The sequence below is a fragment of the Trichomycterus rosablanca genome, chromosome 26 (genome assembly GCF_030014385.1).
Source record: "Trichomycterus rosablanca isolate fTriRos1 chromosome 26, fTriRos1.hap1, whole genome shotgun sequence".
Lineage (NCBI taxonomy): Eukaryota > Metazoa > Chordata > Actinopteri > Siluriformes > Trichomycteridae > Trichomycterus > Trichomycterus rosablanca.
Window position 1 is genome coordinate 10,979,696 of NC_086013.1, and position 16,767 is coordinate 10,996,462.

The window sequence follows — 16,767 nt, forward strand, 5'->3', positions numbered from 1 at the left end:
ACACAGATAGATACATAAAATATAGATACATATACAAGAAAGCCCATCACTCATGTAAACAGAGACGTGCGCTGGCTAGCGGACAATTATTGAACTACTGGTCTTGGTCTGCTTCTCGCTGAACAATCGGACTGGACAATCGATTTTCCAGGTTTTGTCCGTTAAATCCGAAATCTGTTACATGAAGGTCCGTTAAATCGAGGTTCGTCTGTATATGACTACAATCACAACTACACAATAAGATCCAGCTTTATATATCATATATCTCATATCATATATCAAGTCATAATTGTTTCTTTATAGGAATACATGATATTTAAATAATACATAATAGTAAAATAAATGAATAAATATGACCTCTCAGTTCCAGGATGAAATTCTGACAGCAACGAGGGTCGACGCCGTTGCTGCTGGTCCTGCAAGTGACTATTGCGGTACTCCGGTACTGTGAACTCCTAGAACAATAAAACCACACAAATTGAGAGATGCACAACCAGAAAGAAAGAAAGCAGACATAACCAAATACAAAAACCCTGCATGAGGGAACTTCCAAAAACATGAGGGTGAGATAAGAAAAGAGAGCGTGATTTTTTTCTTGGGACCCTTTAGCTCAGTCTACAGCAGTCAGGTGGTCCAGAAAAAGGGTTTAGTAACAAACCCAGACCCAGAACTCAGACTTAAGAATGTAAAATTGTATTTTATTTTTTTATTCCAAAAAACAGAGATGATTGTAAATCAGTACTAGAATTCTACTGGTGAGAATCAAACTGGTACACTAAATGCTATCAACGATTAGAGGTGTTTATTTGTTCTTGAACTAATAATACTGAATTAAATGAGCATATTGTGATATACTCAAATTCTCCCTCTGCCGTGTTTGCATTGTCTCAAATTAAATGCACTTCATTTCCCTATGAACTCCAGGGACCTCTGCCAGTCAGGAAACACCTACACTGCTCGAGGTAGGTCACAGGCTAGCGTCAAGGTGGTGATATCCCAGCAATCCTTCCCTTCCTTACACACACCCAACTGAGACTTGAGCCTCTGCAGTCATGCCACAGGTCAAGTTTAGATAAACCTGCATTCATACAGTTGCTCAAACACAAATTACTTAAAGTGACAGCATTTAATAACCTTTTTTTATCCAAAGCAACTTGCAAGCGAACAAATACAAGCAACTGAGAATTAAAGGCCTTGGGGGTCTTGGGGGCAAGAAGGTTTAAACCAATGACTTTCCGATTGCTGGTCCAGTACATTACGCTGAGCTACATTCGCCCCGAGTACATCTACCACGTCAGTTTTAAAATGCAAATTGTCAGTTTGCGTAGTAATGTCTTTTTCACCTAGCTTAACACCAGCTCGAGCAGCCTACCTGAATTGTTTCTCCTGTTTGTTTTGTATGAGGTCTGGCACAAGGCTTACTGAAAGTGACAAGCACCCATTCGTCAACACATTTAAATTGTATTGTTCATTGGTCATATGACAGCGCACATGAGCCACTCATGACCACTGAGCCGCTTTCAATCACTGATTTCAATCATCGGAAAAACTTGCACATCATTGAAACGAAAGTATTTGACAGTGTAAGTAGTAAGTAAAACTAAAACTGGCAAACCTATTTTTGGTTTTAGGACAAGACAAGATCTTCTACAAACTGAAATTACAAAGCCATGCTATTATATAATTTACTAATATACTAACATACTTTTTTGGTCCATGTTTTTCACCATTACTTAATTTACATCTAAAAAATCAATACATTGGAAAATCCAACAAAAACCATTAAATGTGTAGAATTTAGGCAAAATATTAACATTAATATTAACATCTTTCAACATGTTCTCACAGTTTGATTGGCAGTGGTGGCTTAGGGGCCAATACAGGACTAGTAATCCGAAAGTTGCCGATTCAAGCCTCACCACCAGGTCGCCACTGTTGGGTCCCTAAGCAAGGCCCTTAACCCTCAATTGCTTGAATTGTATTCAGTCATAATTGTACTGTAGATAGCTTTGGATAATTTATTTATTTATTTATTAAGGGTTTAACATCATGTTTTACACACTTTGGTCACATTCAGAAACATGACAAACGGTAGTTACTCATTATTAGAGATGCATGAGTACCGATACCGCACTCATTAACTTGTACTCGCACTCACAAACGAGGCTCCGATACGAAACATCCGATACCGTGTGCCTAGTGCACGTTGCTGCGTTATGCCTGGTTCACACTACACGATCTTTGCCCTGATTTTCGCTCGGCGACTGGTCGGCGCTAGATTTGCCGGCTCGGGAGCAGCTCGGCGACCAGATCGAGTTTTCTAGCATGTCAGATATCTGATCCAATAGGTATTGGTATCGGTATCGGTATCGGCAAGTACAAAAATACATGTGCTTGTACTCGGTTGGGAAAAAATGGTATTGATGCATCCCTACTCATTACACAAGATTTATCAGTTCACAAGTTTAATGGACAAACACAGTCATGGACAAATTTCATATCTCCAATATACCTCACTTGCATGTGCTTGGACTGTCGGAGTAAACCGGAGCTCCTGGAGGAAACCCACGCAGACACAGGGACACATGCAAACTCCACACATTAAGGACCCAGACCATCCCACCTGGGGATTGTGACTGAACAACAACTATATTTACATTTTCATTTTCGGCATTTAGCAGACGCTTTTATCCAAAGCAACTTACAGTTATGACTGAACACAATTTTGAGCAATTGAGTGTTAAGGGCCTCGCTCATGGGCCCAACAGTCGCAACTTGGTGGTGGTGGGGCTTGAACCGGCAACCTTCTGATTACTAGTCCAGTATCCTAACCACTGAGGTACCACTGCCACATATTAATTCATATTAATTTGTGCCACTTGTTTTCAAAAGTAATGTATTTTTGTACTCAATCAGTATTTTTTATAAGTTTGTTTTTTATTAAAATTTCTCTGCCATGTGCACCATTCTACGATGGCCAAGGAGAGCCACAGGCTATCATCCGCCCCTTGTCGAATGTACAGTCTCTAAGTGCTTCTTTTAACCTGCCAGCAATGAACACTCACAGAAAGCAATACCACATATAGGAAGTCATACTAACCCCATGAATATTTTTACCACTCATACCAAGGTGCATTGACCAGACAGCAGAGGTCACATTCATGAATCCAACACAATGAGAAATACCCCATCCAAGCCTTATCCAACCTTCCTTCCTCAAACACAACTGATTGTGCCCAGCTAGGCCGGTAGCACAACTGCGATTCGAATTATAAGTTACCACTTAGCAGAGGTCTCTTTATTATGTGTTTAATCCACCATTCTGGAACCAATAACTTGACTGCGCATGTTGCAGTGTCCTCAAAGTTTAGGTTCAAAACGTGCCGAACCGGCTTTTCGGAATCTCTTTCAGACGTGACATTAATCACCACGCACAAGTTTATTTAAACCGAGGCTCTGATCCAGATCAACTCAGCAACCCAGCAGTTCTAGTCCTGTGTGTTATAATGTTTACACGTTCCACCCATTACAACAGGTTTAACAACTGCTGTACCAGGAGCCAGCAGGATGGAAATCTAAGCAAATCTAAACATAGTGAGGCCAAATGAGGAACCAGACACAAAAAACAAGATTACGATCTATGCAAAAGGTGCAGGCAGTGACCAACAAGGTCACTGGGTTTACTACATTTAACAGCTATGCATGATTAACCCAAAAAACACTCTCTTCAACATGTATTGCAGCATTACAGACGGGGACACTGAACTCATTACCGTCCGTCACTGTCTGTAAAAGACATATGTAAGGCAATATGTACTCACACATTATATATTTTAGTACAAATATAATACAGTACCTAGAATTGGGGTATTTATTCACTGGGCTGCTAAATAACTTGCTAATATTCTAGTTTTTGATGAATCTGTTTAATTACAATACAGCCGAAAGTATGTGTACACCTCATCCTGATTATAATACATCAAATTCCAAAACCATCAGCTTTAACATTAGTCACAAGACTAGAATTTATTGGTAGATCAGGCAAGAGCTTGTTCATCTTTTTTATCGTGATTACAGTTAGGGCCGCTTTATTGTTTGTTTTGTACAGGTTTTATATTTTGCTCATATTATTATATTTTACATGTGCAGTAGTATCAAAAATCACAACACTATTTGTTTGACACTGAAGTGGTGTGTTATCCATAAGGGTGAGCAGCCAGCTTGTAAACTCTTTCATTTTGATTGGTTCATTTTATTAATAAAACTTGCACAGCAATTTTACAGGATTAGGTGCATCCATTGGTGCAAAGCCTCATTCCTGTTGATGTCCCAATGTTTCAGGTTATAATGAGACCATACATACTGCTAAAATTTTTAAAGTGATTTAATAAGCAGCAAAGTGAAGTCAGATGTGTTTCCTGACCTCTACAAATTTAACTTTATGGGATGTTTTTGGGCACAAACTACAAGGTAGACCTCCATCACAACCTTTATCACTTTCAAAAACTGTTTTAGCAAAACACCACAAACCATTTATGACTTCTAGTTCTATTTGCAAAATGATGAGTTTGTACATCAAAATTCATGTACATGTAAATTCATTACAAAGGCTGAGCTGTAATGTGCATGTGTTTACAGAAGCTGTGTCCCAAAAAGCACATCAATGTCTACAATCCAGCACTAGACTCCACTCACCTAGTCAGTTAGTGAATATATGGGTTTAGATCACTGTAGAACAGATACAAATAAATGGGAAACGTGGCTAACTGCACCCTTATTTAATGAATATGTTCAGAAAATGTGTATTAATCCCCACACCCGTCAAATTATGTGCATTTCTGGGTCTCGGATTTAAAAGGGCCCTATAAAAATGACTATTCTCTGTGTGTAGAACCCAAGATGAGGGTGGAGAGAGGGCATCAATTCACTGGCCCAGTCTTCCTGTGAATGTTCCATTCTGAGAACTCTAATCACCTTTAGCAAATAAACTGCAAGTGACCTTCAGGGCAGTCATTCAAGTTGCTGAGCCAGATAATATAGCTGTTGTTTTGGACCCTGGTTTGAATGGCTGGCTTGGTTTTTCGCTAACATTAGACACATTTACAGGTTAAATTTACACATACAACGGATTTTAATATAGCAAAGTTTAACATAATTCTATAGTTTTGTGACTAATTGCAGTCTCTAGGTCAAAAGTCTTTAATTTCCCACGTTGCCAGTTAAAAACAGATGTTTTATAAAGTTATATAAAGTTACCCTGATGCAGGAGTGCTTACTTTGGCCTTAAAGCTTAGTATTACAATACAGCCAGTGTCAGTGAAAGGGCAGTGCTCCCTAGCTTCTGTACAACATTACACATTTTGCTTTGAGAACCTGAGTGACGAACTAAGCAGCAAAGCATAGTCGCTTTACACCTTTGAGCCTATAAAGTGCACACTTGTAGGGAATGATGTTCTATTAGAGACGCTACCATTGTTTATTATTTATTTATTAGGATTTTAACAACATGTTTTACACACTTTGGTTACATTTATTACAGAAACGGTAGCTACTCATCACACAAGATTCACAAGTTTAACATCAAACATTGGTTTGGTCATCTCCAATTCATCCCACTTGCATGTCTGTGGACAGTGGGAGGAAATCGCAGACACAGGGAGAACATGCAAACTCCACACAGAAAGGACCCAGACCGCCCCCGTGGGGATTGAACCTAGGACATTCTTGCTGTGAGGCGACAGTGCTACCCACCGAGCCACTGTGTTGCCTCGCTACCATTGTAAGCATTTGGTATGAATAGGATCTGTGTATTAACCAGCTATGAGAATGTCATGAAAAGTATAATAAAGCGCTTAACAACTTTTTAGCTCCTTTTATTTCATCTTAATGTCCTCAGTTAGCACCATGGCCTTTGTTATAACCAAGCTGTTTGAGCAGTTTTGTGCACCGACTTGCACATTAGGGTTTTAGGGTTTGCTCTGAAACTATTTTGTTCTAAAAAGCACTTGACTTGTGGTCAGGTGTCCACATACTTTTTGTCATATTGTGTATCTGTCATTCATTATTGTTTTATATGCAAGATACAGAACAGCTGCTAGATATCCTAGCCTTTACAATGTGTATTAGTGCTGGTGTTTGAATCACATTCAGTGCCGCCTGTTGTATTCACACACACTTTAGTTTCTTGTCTTCTTGGTTGTAGAGTCCTTAAAACCAAACAATTACTAATAATATCTTGTGAAGATGGCATTGGCACTTTTTTGGTCTAAAAGAGTCTCAAAACTAGACCCAGACAAAAAGGTTCAGTTCTAAATCAACACAACAGATGGGAGTATAGACATGTTGCAGTGTAATCATTACAAACAAGTATAAATACATCCAGACCTATTCCATTGTTAACTTTGCCCACCACTGCAAGTTGAAACAACACAATCGATCTTACCTGTTGATGGCGTGCAGGGCTGAAGGTGTACTGCACTGAATGTGGTGGATAGCGGCTCTGCTCGCTGCTGAAGCTCCCCTGGCTGGGAGGGAAGCCCGAGCTTGACATGTTGCTGCTGTAATTGGTGGTGGTGGTGGTGGTGATGAAGGCTCAGACAGAGGCCTGGAGCCTAGATGCACAGAAGCTGACTTAAGGTCCTAATGCCAGCATGGCACCAATGCCAACACACCTAAAAAAAGAGGAGAGAGGTATTAGTTAAACCAAGAGTGCTTTGAGGTTTAAGAATTGACTGTTTAACATGGCTGCTGCTTGAGGAGATACTTGCAATGTGCTGGATGATTAAGGAGTGGTCACCTAATGGAATTATAGAACTGGGTCTGACATAACGTCTACTAGTCAGCAAAGACCTGAATCATCATATGCTGCAATGCTATGAAATGTATTGGGGAACAAACAATTCAGGAATATTCAAGACTATAAGAAATGTAAAAAATTATAGTACACTTGACTTCACACACTTGACTAATCATAAAACTAAATTTTAAGTAACACTGAGCAAGCATTAGGGCCGCATGGTGGCTCGGTGGGTAGCGCTGTCGCCTCACAGCGAGAAGGTCCTGGGTTCGATCCTCAGGCGGGGCAGTCTGGGTCATTTCTGTGCAAAGTTTGCATGTTCTCCCCGTGTCTGCGTGGGTTTCCTCCGGGAGGTCCGGTTTCCTCCCACAGTCCAAAAAACATGCAGTCAGGTTAATTGGAGACACTGAATTGCTATAACTGAATGGGTGTGTGTGTATGTGTGTCTGCCCTGCGATGGACTGGCGTCCCGTCCAGGGTGTTACTGTGTGCCTTGCGCCCACTGAAAATCTGGGATAGGCTCCAGCACCCCCCGCGACCCTAATTGGATAAGCGGATAAGAAAATGAATGAATGAATGAGCAAGCATTAGATCTAAAAGCAGAACAGTGTTGGTTTTACTTTTAAAACAGTGTTTATGTGTTAAGCCCACCACCGCTGAGAGCTCGAGCTATCCAGTTAGAATCGCAAAGATGCTATCAACCTGGCCATTAGGGTCGGGAACACGAAACTGCAGGTACCAGGTACAAATTAAATTTCGGTTCCGCTTATCGGCTCCTAACACGAGTGTGATAACTAATAAGCCAATTATGTCACTGACATGACATAATTATGGTACTGTAATAGGGTGCCGCCGCTGCAAAAATTGTGTCATGTCATCTCATTATATCATATGGTACTGTAATAGAATATCCCAAATATTTCACGATCAACTGTAAGTGTTATTTTTAACACACATTGTAAACAGCCTTTTCAAAAGAGTGGAAGCTGTTATAGCTGCAAAGGGGGGTATGAACTCCATATGGATTCAGAATGGGATGTCATAAAAGTTCCTGTAGGTGTGATGTGTGTGTGTGTGTCTCAGTAATTTTGTCCATATAGTGTATGACCCAGCAGCTATATGTAATGTGATTTGATGTATATGTATACATGATTTTAACAGTGACAAGATCCTCGTTGCCAGATAGGCTGGTTCAAATACTAAATCTGCTGATCTCTTGGGATGTGTGCACCCAACATTCCTAGATTTACTCAAAAAAGTGCCATAAAAAAATCAGTGCCAAAATGTAGTGCCAACAGCCTGAATCTACTGACCCAACTTAACAGGCTGGCTTGTGTCAACAGTCCAGACTGTGTTAGTGCATGTGGCATAATGATATAGGACATGCTGTCTTAGCACACTTTAGGTTTGTTAAAACTAGAGATGGGACGATCGATCGGCTACGAATCGGTATCGGCCGATTTTTAATCAAAATATGCTATCGGCGATCGGCGATATTTCCTAAAAGTAGCCGATCCGATCGTGTGATATATAAAGACCATGTTAAGTTAACAGCTCAGTGGATTGATCCAGACTTTGAGCTACGAAATACCAACCATCACATCACCATTCATCAACCATCGTACAGAAACCATCGTGAAAGCTCTTACGATGTAATTTTGCTGATTGTAATATTTACTTTAAAAAGATAATTCAACCCGGTCACATCCGAGTCGATTCTATCAGCACGTTATATAAACTCCTGGTTCACTTTGGTAAATCGTGAGCGGTTCTTACTTGTGATGTAGATGAGAACAGAAAACGTTACAGAGCCAATCGGAGGCAAAAGTTTATTCATTACCAAATTCGTTAGTTCAGGATCATCTGCTGAACTTTTAGAAAACTTTTAGCTCCTTAGACGGAACAAGTCTGACTCGGTTACAGATCTGTGGTAACAGCAGTTTAATTAAGCTTTTTAATGAAGCTTTTTAATGTAAGAGAGTCACACAAAATGTTCTGTAGTAGCTGGTGTTTATTTAAAACCACGACATTTAATTAATAACAGTAAACACGGAGAGATAACTGAGAAGAGAAACTTTCGCTTCACATAAAAACTAATCAACTCATGAATCAATGAATCACTTATAGCGATACTGTGAACAAAGCGTCTCTTCTAAAGGCACAAACACACACACACGCGCACACACGCACGCGCTGCTCCGGTTTATCTTTACTGTGAGGCTCTTTTTAAGTTTATTTACTGCTAATCCCCCCCCGATCGGAATCGGCTATCGGCCGATGTCCCTGAAAGGAGATCGGAGATCGGAGATCGGAGCCAAAAACCCCGATCGGTCCATCTCTAGTTAAAACCAATCAATTAACGCTTGAACAGGCTGTGCCCGTTTAAGTACTGCTGCTGACCATGTGCATCCCTTAATGGCCACAATGTACCCATCTTCTAATGGCGACTTTAGGCCTTATAATGCACTATGTCACAGAGAAAAATCATCTCAAACTGGTTGATCATGACAATGTGGGATGCGGTAGAATGGGAGATTGAAAGCAACTACATAAATTGCATGAATGTTTCCAACATGTGGAATACAAACCACAAACTAGTAAAGCTGTTTTGATAGCATATCCTAATACCCAGTATTAGTATGGCACTGATAATAAAGCATTCAGTTAAAGTATGTTCACTGATCCAGATATCATCTTACAGAAAGACAGACACACAAGCATGCTTTTACCATACACTCCTTTACATAAATCTGTGCCCCGACATGAGTTATTCATTTAGCCTGTTGTTTATAGGTCGACATCACGTCTGCCATCTAAAGTAAAGACTAAATTACAGTGTAGGTTTGAAGATACTAACAGAAATATGTTTGTTATTATCTTTTGTGACACTTGGCCTTTAACTCCGCTTCTCCATTCCTGTGTCAGATTTATGTCCATGCTGCTAGCTGTTTAAAATAGTTCCACACGTGCTTCTATCAAAAACTGTTACTACTGAGAACTGTCACTGCATTTTGTATCCACAGCCAAGATTAATATTTACATTTAGAATGCATGCCACTACTTAAACTGTTAAACCCTGCTTTGGTCACTGACCCATGCATAAATTTTGCTCAATGAAATAGTTTGTGTGCAGCACCTAACCTTCAGAAAAGGGTTTGGAGACATTGCTAACAAAAATGTGTTGACAAGAGCAGCTCGATCAGATGGTTACAAGGAATAAGTTAACACATTTAACTGTCACGTGTGCAAGCTTGACGTGTCAAACTGTTGTGTCATTGGAGTCCCCCGATTACCAATAATACAAACACAAGGATCTTTAAAAAGCAATCAATGCATCAATGAAACACTATCAATGTTCCTACATTCATTTGCAGGCAACACATATGGTCTATACGTGGATTATCAGTGTGACAGAATCACTTCAGTGGCTGCAACAATACTAATAAGTTATCGGACCACTTATCATGACCATGTGTTTGTGTGATGAGTCTATAAGCAGTTTAAAAAATAAAATTAAGGTTCAAATGTGTGTGCCAGTGTACGGATTCATGTCACCATTATCAGCGCTTCATACAGAGCAGCACAAATAGTGGTAACTTTGGATTTTATATCTATAAGAGCTCTAAATCACACATTAGGACTTAAAATGCATAAGATATTATCCCAACAAATATGTCCAGAGGTGATAAATTATTCCATATATTAAAACAGTCATATTTACACAGCATACAGTGACATCAAGTTACAAACTGTCCCTTTAATTTGCAATGCAGGCTATAAGAGTATAACATTACATATATACTTTAATATATAAAAGGTTTAAGGTGTGTTTAATAGTATCATACATATAAAAGCTTCTGCTTTACCAGAGCCAAAACTCCAAACATTATCCTCATAACTACACCAAATGCCAGCTTTTCTTACTATATCTGGACCTAACATTACAGCTATATCTTTAATATATAAAAAGTTTAATAGTGATGTTACACGTCTGAGACGAACTTACCTTTTTAGGTGCATTATTGCCTAAACAGGCTGAACTAAGTAACTAGCGTTAGCAACATTTTATTGGAGCCTAGGGACACGTCCCAAATTGCAAATTCTAGTACTACATATTTAACAAATGACCCAAGCTTAAGTTAATAACATATGTATTACAATAGTTTCAGGTTTAAGACGCAGTTATAGTCGAGTGAAATAATAACAGAAAAGAGAACTGACTAGCAACGTTAGCCAAGTTGTCGTTAATGCTAACCCCTGCTATATAAACAAAAATACGCCTTTGTTTTTTAAGCAAATAGCTAAGTTATATATGTGTTAGTATTTAAATAACACTTATAACCATGTGAAATGTGCCTCACAAGTCTCTAAAATGTAAAAAAACAAACTAGTCGAGCGTTCGCTTGCTGAACATTTCACCTTTCCAAACCAGGCCGCCATGTTGCCTCTAGCCAGCTAAGCTAACTTCAACAAGCTATCTCTACCGTCACAAACTGCTGCAAGCCTACAGTTTATAAACAAGTAAGCACGGAAACAATTGAAATATTTTTGATAAACTCACCTCATTTTGGTGTAATATCCACGAAAAATACACAGAACGGAAGCGGTGTGAGTAAACGACGAGCTTTTAATCCGCCACTGACGGACTGCGCGAGTGTTAGACGCTGCACACACACACTTCTGTGCTTCTATTTGTCCTGGCAGCACAAACACATGGCAGTCTCAGTTATTTTAATGTATTATTTCTGTTTCAAAAATTTTATAAACAGAAGGGAGTTTTATTCTAAGTACATTTATTCTAATGCGTGGTTTCATCAATAACGACTCTCCAGAGCTAACATGAAAATGAGGACTGATTTATGTGTTATGTAGCAGTCAAGATAATGTGGAATGACGTTAAAGGTTCCCCACAGGCGGCCTGGCGTTCCTACAAGCCTTCCCCACCCAAACCTCCAAAAACCTTCTGCCTGGAACAACCAGAGCTCTAAAATATTATAACATTCAGACTAGAACAATCAGAGCTCTAAATTATTATAACATTCTGACTAGAACAATCAGAGCTCTAAAATATTATAACATTCAGACTAGAACAATCAGAGCTCTAAATTATTATAACATTCTGACTAGAACAATCAGAGCTCTAAAATATTATAACATTCAGCCTGGAACAACCAGAGCTCTAAAATATTATAACCTTCTGATTAGAACAACCAGAGCTCTAAAATATTATAACCTTCAGCCTGGAACAACCAGAGCTCTAAAATATTATAACATTCAGACTAGAACAATCAGAGCTCTAAATTATTATAACATTCTGACTAGAACAATCAGAGCTCTAAAATATTATAACATTCAGCCTGGAACAACCAGAGCTCTAAAATATTATAACCTTCTGATTAGAACAACCAGAGCTCTAAAATATTATAACCTTCTGACTAGAACAACCAGAGCTCTAAAATATTATAACCTTCAGCCTGGAACAACCAGAGCTCTAAAATATTATAACATTCAGACTAGAACAATCAGAGCTCTAAAATATTAAAACCTTCTGACTATAACAACCAGAGCTCTAAAATATTATAACCTTCTGACTAAAACAATCAGAGCTCTAAAATATTAAAACCTTCTGACTAGAACAATCAGAGCTCTAAAATATTAAAACCTTCTGACTAGAACAATCAGAGCTCTAAAATATTAAAACCTTCTGACTAGAACAATCAGAGCTCTAAAATATTAAAACCTTCTGACTATAACAACCAGAGCTCTAAAATATTAAAACCTTCTGACTAGAACAATCAGAGCTCTAAAATATTAAAACCTTCTGACTAGAACAATCAGAGCTCTAAAATATTAAAACCTTCTGACTAGAACAATCAGAGCTCTAAAATATTATAACCTTCTGACTAGAACAATCAGAGCTCTAAAATATTAAAACCTTCTGACTAGAACAATCAGAGCTCTAAAATATTATAACCTTCTGACTAGAACAATCAGAGCTCTAAAATATTATAACCTTCTGACTAGAACAATCAGAGCTCTAAAATATTAAAACCTTCTGACTAGAACAATCAGAGCTCTAAAATATTATAACCTTCTGACTAGAACAATCAGAGCTCTAAAATATTAAAACCTTCTGACTAGAACAATCAGAGCTCTAAAATATTAAAACCTTCTGACTAGAACAATCAGAGCTCTAAAATATTAAAACCTTCTGACTAGAACAATCAGAGCTCTAAAATATTATAACCTTCTGACTAAAACAACCAGAGCTCTAAAATATTAAAACCTTCTGACTAGAACAATCAGAGCTCTAAAATATTAAAACCTTCTGACTAGAACAATCAGAGCTCTAAAATATTAAAACCTTCTGACTAGAACAATCAGAGCTCTAAAATATTAAAACCTTCTGACTAGAACAATCAGAGCTCTAAAATATTAAAACCTTCTGACTAGAACAATCAGAGCTCTAAAATATTAAAACCTTCTGACTAGAACAATCAGAGCTCTAAAATATTATAACCTTCTGACTAGAACAATCAGAGCTCTAAAATATTAAAACCTTCTGACTAGAACAATCAGAGCTCTAAAATATTATAACCTTCTGACTAGAACAACCAGAGCTCTAAAATATTATAACCTTCTGCCTGGAACAACCAGAGCTCTAAAATATTATAACCTTCTGACTAGAACAATCAGAGCTCTAAAATATTAAAACCTTCTGACTAGAACAATCAGAGCTCTAAAATATTAAAACCTTCTGACTAGAACAATCAGAGCTCTAAAATATTAAAACCTTCTGACTAGAACAATCAGAGCTCTAAAATATTAAAACCTTCTGACTAGAACAATCAGAGCTCTAAAATATTAAAACCTTCTGACTAGAACAACCAGAGCTCTAAAATATTATAACCTTCTGACTAGAACAATCAGAGCTCTAAAATATTAAAACCTTCTGACTAGAACAATCAGAGCTCTAAAATATTAAAACCTTCTGACTAGAACAATCAGAGCTCTAAAATATTAAAACCTTCTGACTAGAACAATCAGAGCTCTAAAATATTATAACCTTCTGACTAGAACAATCAGAGCTCTAAAATATTAAAACCTTCTGACTAGAACAATCAGAGCTCTAAAATATTATAACCTTCTGACTAGAACAATCAGAGCTCTAAAATATTAAAACCTTCTGACTAGAACAATCAGAGCTCTAAAATATTAAAACCTTCTGACTAGAACAATCAGAGCTCTAAAATATTAAAACCTTCTGACTAGAACAATCAGAGCTCTAAAATATTATAACCTTCTGACTAGAACAATCAGAGCTCTAAAATATTAAAACCTTCTGACTAGAACAATCAGAGCTCTAAAATATTAAAACCTTCTGACTAGAACAACCAGAGCTCTAAAATATTAAAACCTTCTGACTAGAACAACCAGAGCTCTAAAATATTATAACCTTCTGCCTGGAACAACCAGAGCTCTAAAATATTATAACCTTCTGACTAGAACAACCAGAGCTCTAAAATATTATAACCTTCTGACTAGAACAACCAGAGCTTTAAAATATTATAACCTTCTGCCTGGAACAACCAGAGCTCTAAAATATTATAACCTTCTGACTAGAACAATCAGAGCTCTAAAATATTATAACCTTCTGACAAGAACAACCAGAGCTCTAAAATATTATAACCTTCTGACTAGAACAATCAGAGCTCTAAAATATTATAACCTTCTGACTAGAACAACCAGAGCTTTAAAATATTATAACCTTCTGACTAGAACAATCAGAGCTCTAAAATATTAAAACCTTCTGACTAGAACAATCAGAGCTCTAAAATATTAAAACCTTCTGACTAGAACAATCAGAGCTCTAAAATATTAAAACCTTCTGACTAGAACAATCAGAGCTCTAAAATATTAAAACCTTCTGACTAGAACAACCAGAGCTGTAAAATATTATAACCTTCTGCCTGGAACAACCAGAGCTCTAAAATATTATAACCTTCTGACTAGAACAACCAGAGCTCTAAAATATTATAACCTTCTGACTAGAACAACCAGAGCTTTAAAATATTATAACCTTCTGCCTGGAACAACCAGAGCTCTAAAATATTATAACCTTCTGACTAGAACAATCAGAGCTCTAAAATATTATAACCTTCTGACTAGAACAACCAGAGCTCTAAAATATTATAACCTTCTGCCTGGAACAACCAGAGCTCTAAAATATTAAAACCTTCTGACTAGAACAATCAGAGCTCTAAAATATTATAACCTTCTGACTAGAACAACCAGAGCTCTAAAATATTATAACCTTCTGACTAGAACAATCAGAGCTCTAAAATATTATAACCTTCTGACTAGAACAACCAGAGCTCTAAAATATTAAAACCTTCTGACTAGAACAACCAGAGCTCTAAAATATTAAAACCTTCTGACTAGAACAACCAGAGCTCTAAAATATTATAACCTTCTGACTAGAACAACCAGAGCTCTAAAATATTATAACCTTCTGACTAGAACAACCAGAGCTCTAAAATATTATAACCTTCTGACTAGAACAACCAGAGCTCTAAAATATTATAACCTTCTGACTAGAACAACCAGAGCTCTAAAATATTATAACCTTCTGACTAGAACAACCAGAGCTCTAAAATATTATAACCTTCTGACTAGAACTACCAAAAACTTGCAAGCCACTAACAAGCCACCTGTTAGTACCGTATCTATAAAAGCTTCTGCTTTACCAGTGCCAAACCTCCAAACATTATTCTCATAACTGCACCAAATGCCAGCTATTCTTGCTATATCTGGACCTTACATCAAACCATCAAACCATCCACCCATAACTACCATAATTATACAAAGATTTTACCCTTCAGTCCTTTTACCTATTTCTGTACCAAATTATTATAGTATCATAGTTTATATGCATTGATTTAGATAGATTTTTTATGTAAGATCCTCTTAAGCTTTATGAGATTAGATGGCAAGCGTGGAAACAATTCAGTGTTTCCAATTAACCTGGTGGCATGTTTTTGGACTGTGGGAGGAAACCGGAGTACCCGGAGGAAACCCACGCGGACACGGGGAGAACATGCAAACTCCGCACAGAAAGGACCTGGACCGCCCCACCTGGGGATTGAACCCAGGACCTTCTTGTTGTGAGGCGACAGTGCTACCCACTAAGCCACCGTGCCGCCCCCCTGAATTTAAAAGAATGTTGAATTAAAATATATATAAAATATATGTTGAAGGTGCAGTTTTTAATATTTGTTGACATTTCTAAGTCAGTAAGGAAAGAATAATTTACAACAGGATGGCTTTGGACTGAAATATAAAAAACCCTAAATGTACAAAATAACTTAAGGCCATTAATGATGTGCTAATTTCTCACACACACAATGATCTGATTAGTCGTCTTTAAGCACTTGGATAGGTTGATTCAGATGGTATGAAATATGACCACTAAAAATTATAGAACTGTTAAATGTAATAACATTACCCAATACTTATTATATAAGCTATGCGTGTCTGGTAAGTGTTGTTTTGGGTGTAGACTTGTAGGTGATAAATCGATACAGTTACCAAACATGAAGCAACAGGTAAAGAGCGTGGCTTAGTGGGTAGCACTGTCGCCTCACAGCAAGATGGTCCTGGGTTCGATCTCCAGGCGGGACGGTCCGGGTCCTTTCTGTGTGGAGTTTGCATGTTCTCCCCACGTCTGCGTGGGTGTCCTCTGGGAGCTCCGGTTTCCTCCACCAGTCCAAAAACATGGAGTCAGGTTAATTGGAGACACTGAATTGCCCTATAAGTGAATGGGTGTGTGTATGTGAGTGTGTGTGTCTGCCCTGCGATGGGCTGGCATCCCATCCAGGGTGTTACTGTGTGCCTTGTGCCCATTGAAAAGCTGGGATAGGCTCCAGCACCCCCCCACAACCCTGATTGGATAAGCGGATATGAAAATGAAT

The 16,767-nt window shown here is 38.1% G+C and overlaps 1 protein-coding gene across 12 annotated transcripts in view; it reads right to left on the reverse strand.

The window, feature by feature from the left end:
* ncor1 (nuclear receptor corepressor 1) overlaps window positions 1-11,467 on the reverse strand; it is a 92,269-nt gene extending 80,802 nt beyond the window's left edge. For 7 of the 12 annotated variants that reach the window (XM_062988799.1, XM_062988798.1, XM_062988800.1 and 4 more), the window contains exons 1-3: window positions 11,358-11,466; window positions 6,443-6,671; window positions 358-455 (exon numbers count right to left, since the gene is read on the reverse strand). In XM_062988799.1, coding sequence (XP_062844869.1) covers window positions 358-455; window positions 6,443-6,550 — 206 coding nt within the window. In that variant the 5' untranslated portion in view covers window positions 6,551-6,671; window positions 11,358-11,466. Of the gene's footprint in view, window positions 1-357; window positions 456-6,442; window positions 6,672-11,357 lie in introns of all 12 variants that reach the window. The other 5 variants (XM_062988789.1, XM_062988797.1, XM_062988796.1 and 2 more) reach the window with 1 other exon arrangement.
* Between the last annotated feature and the right edge of the window lie 5,300 nt (window positions 11,468-16,767).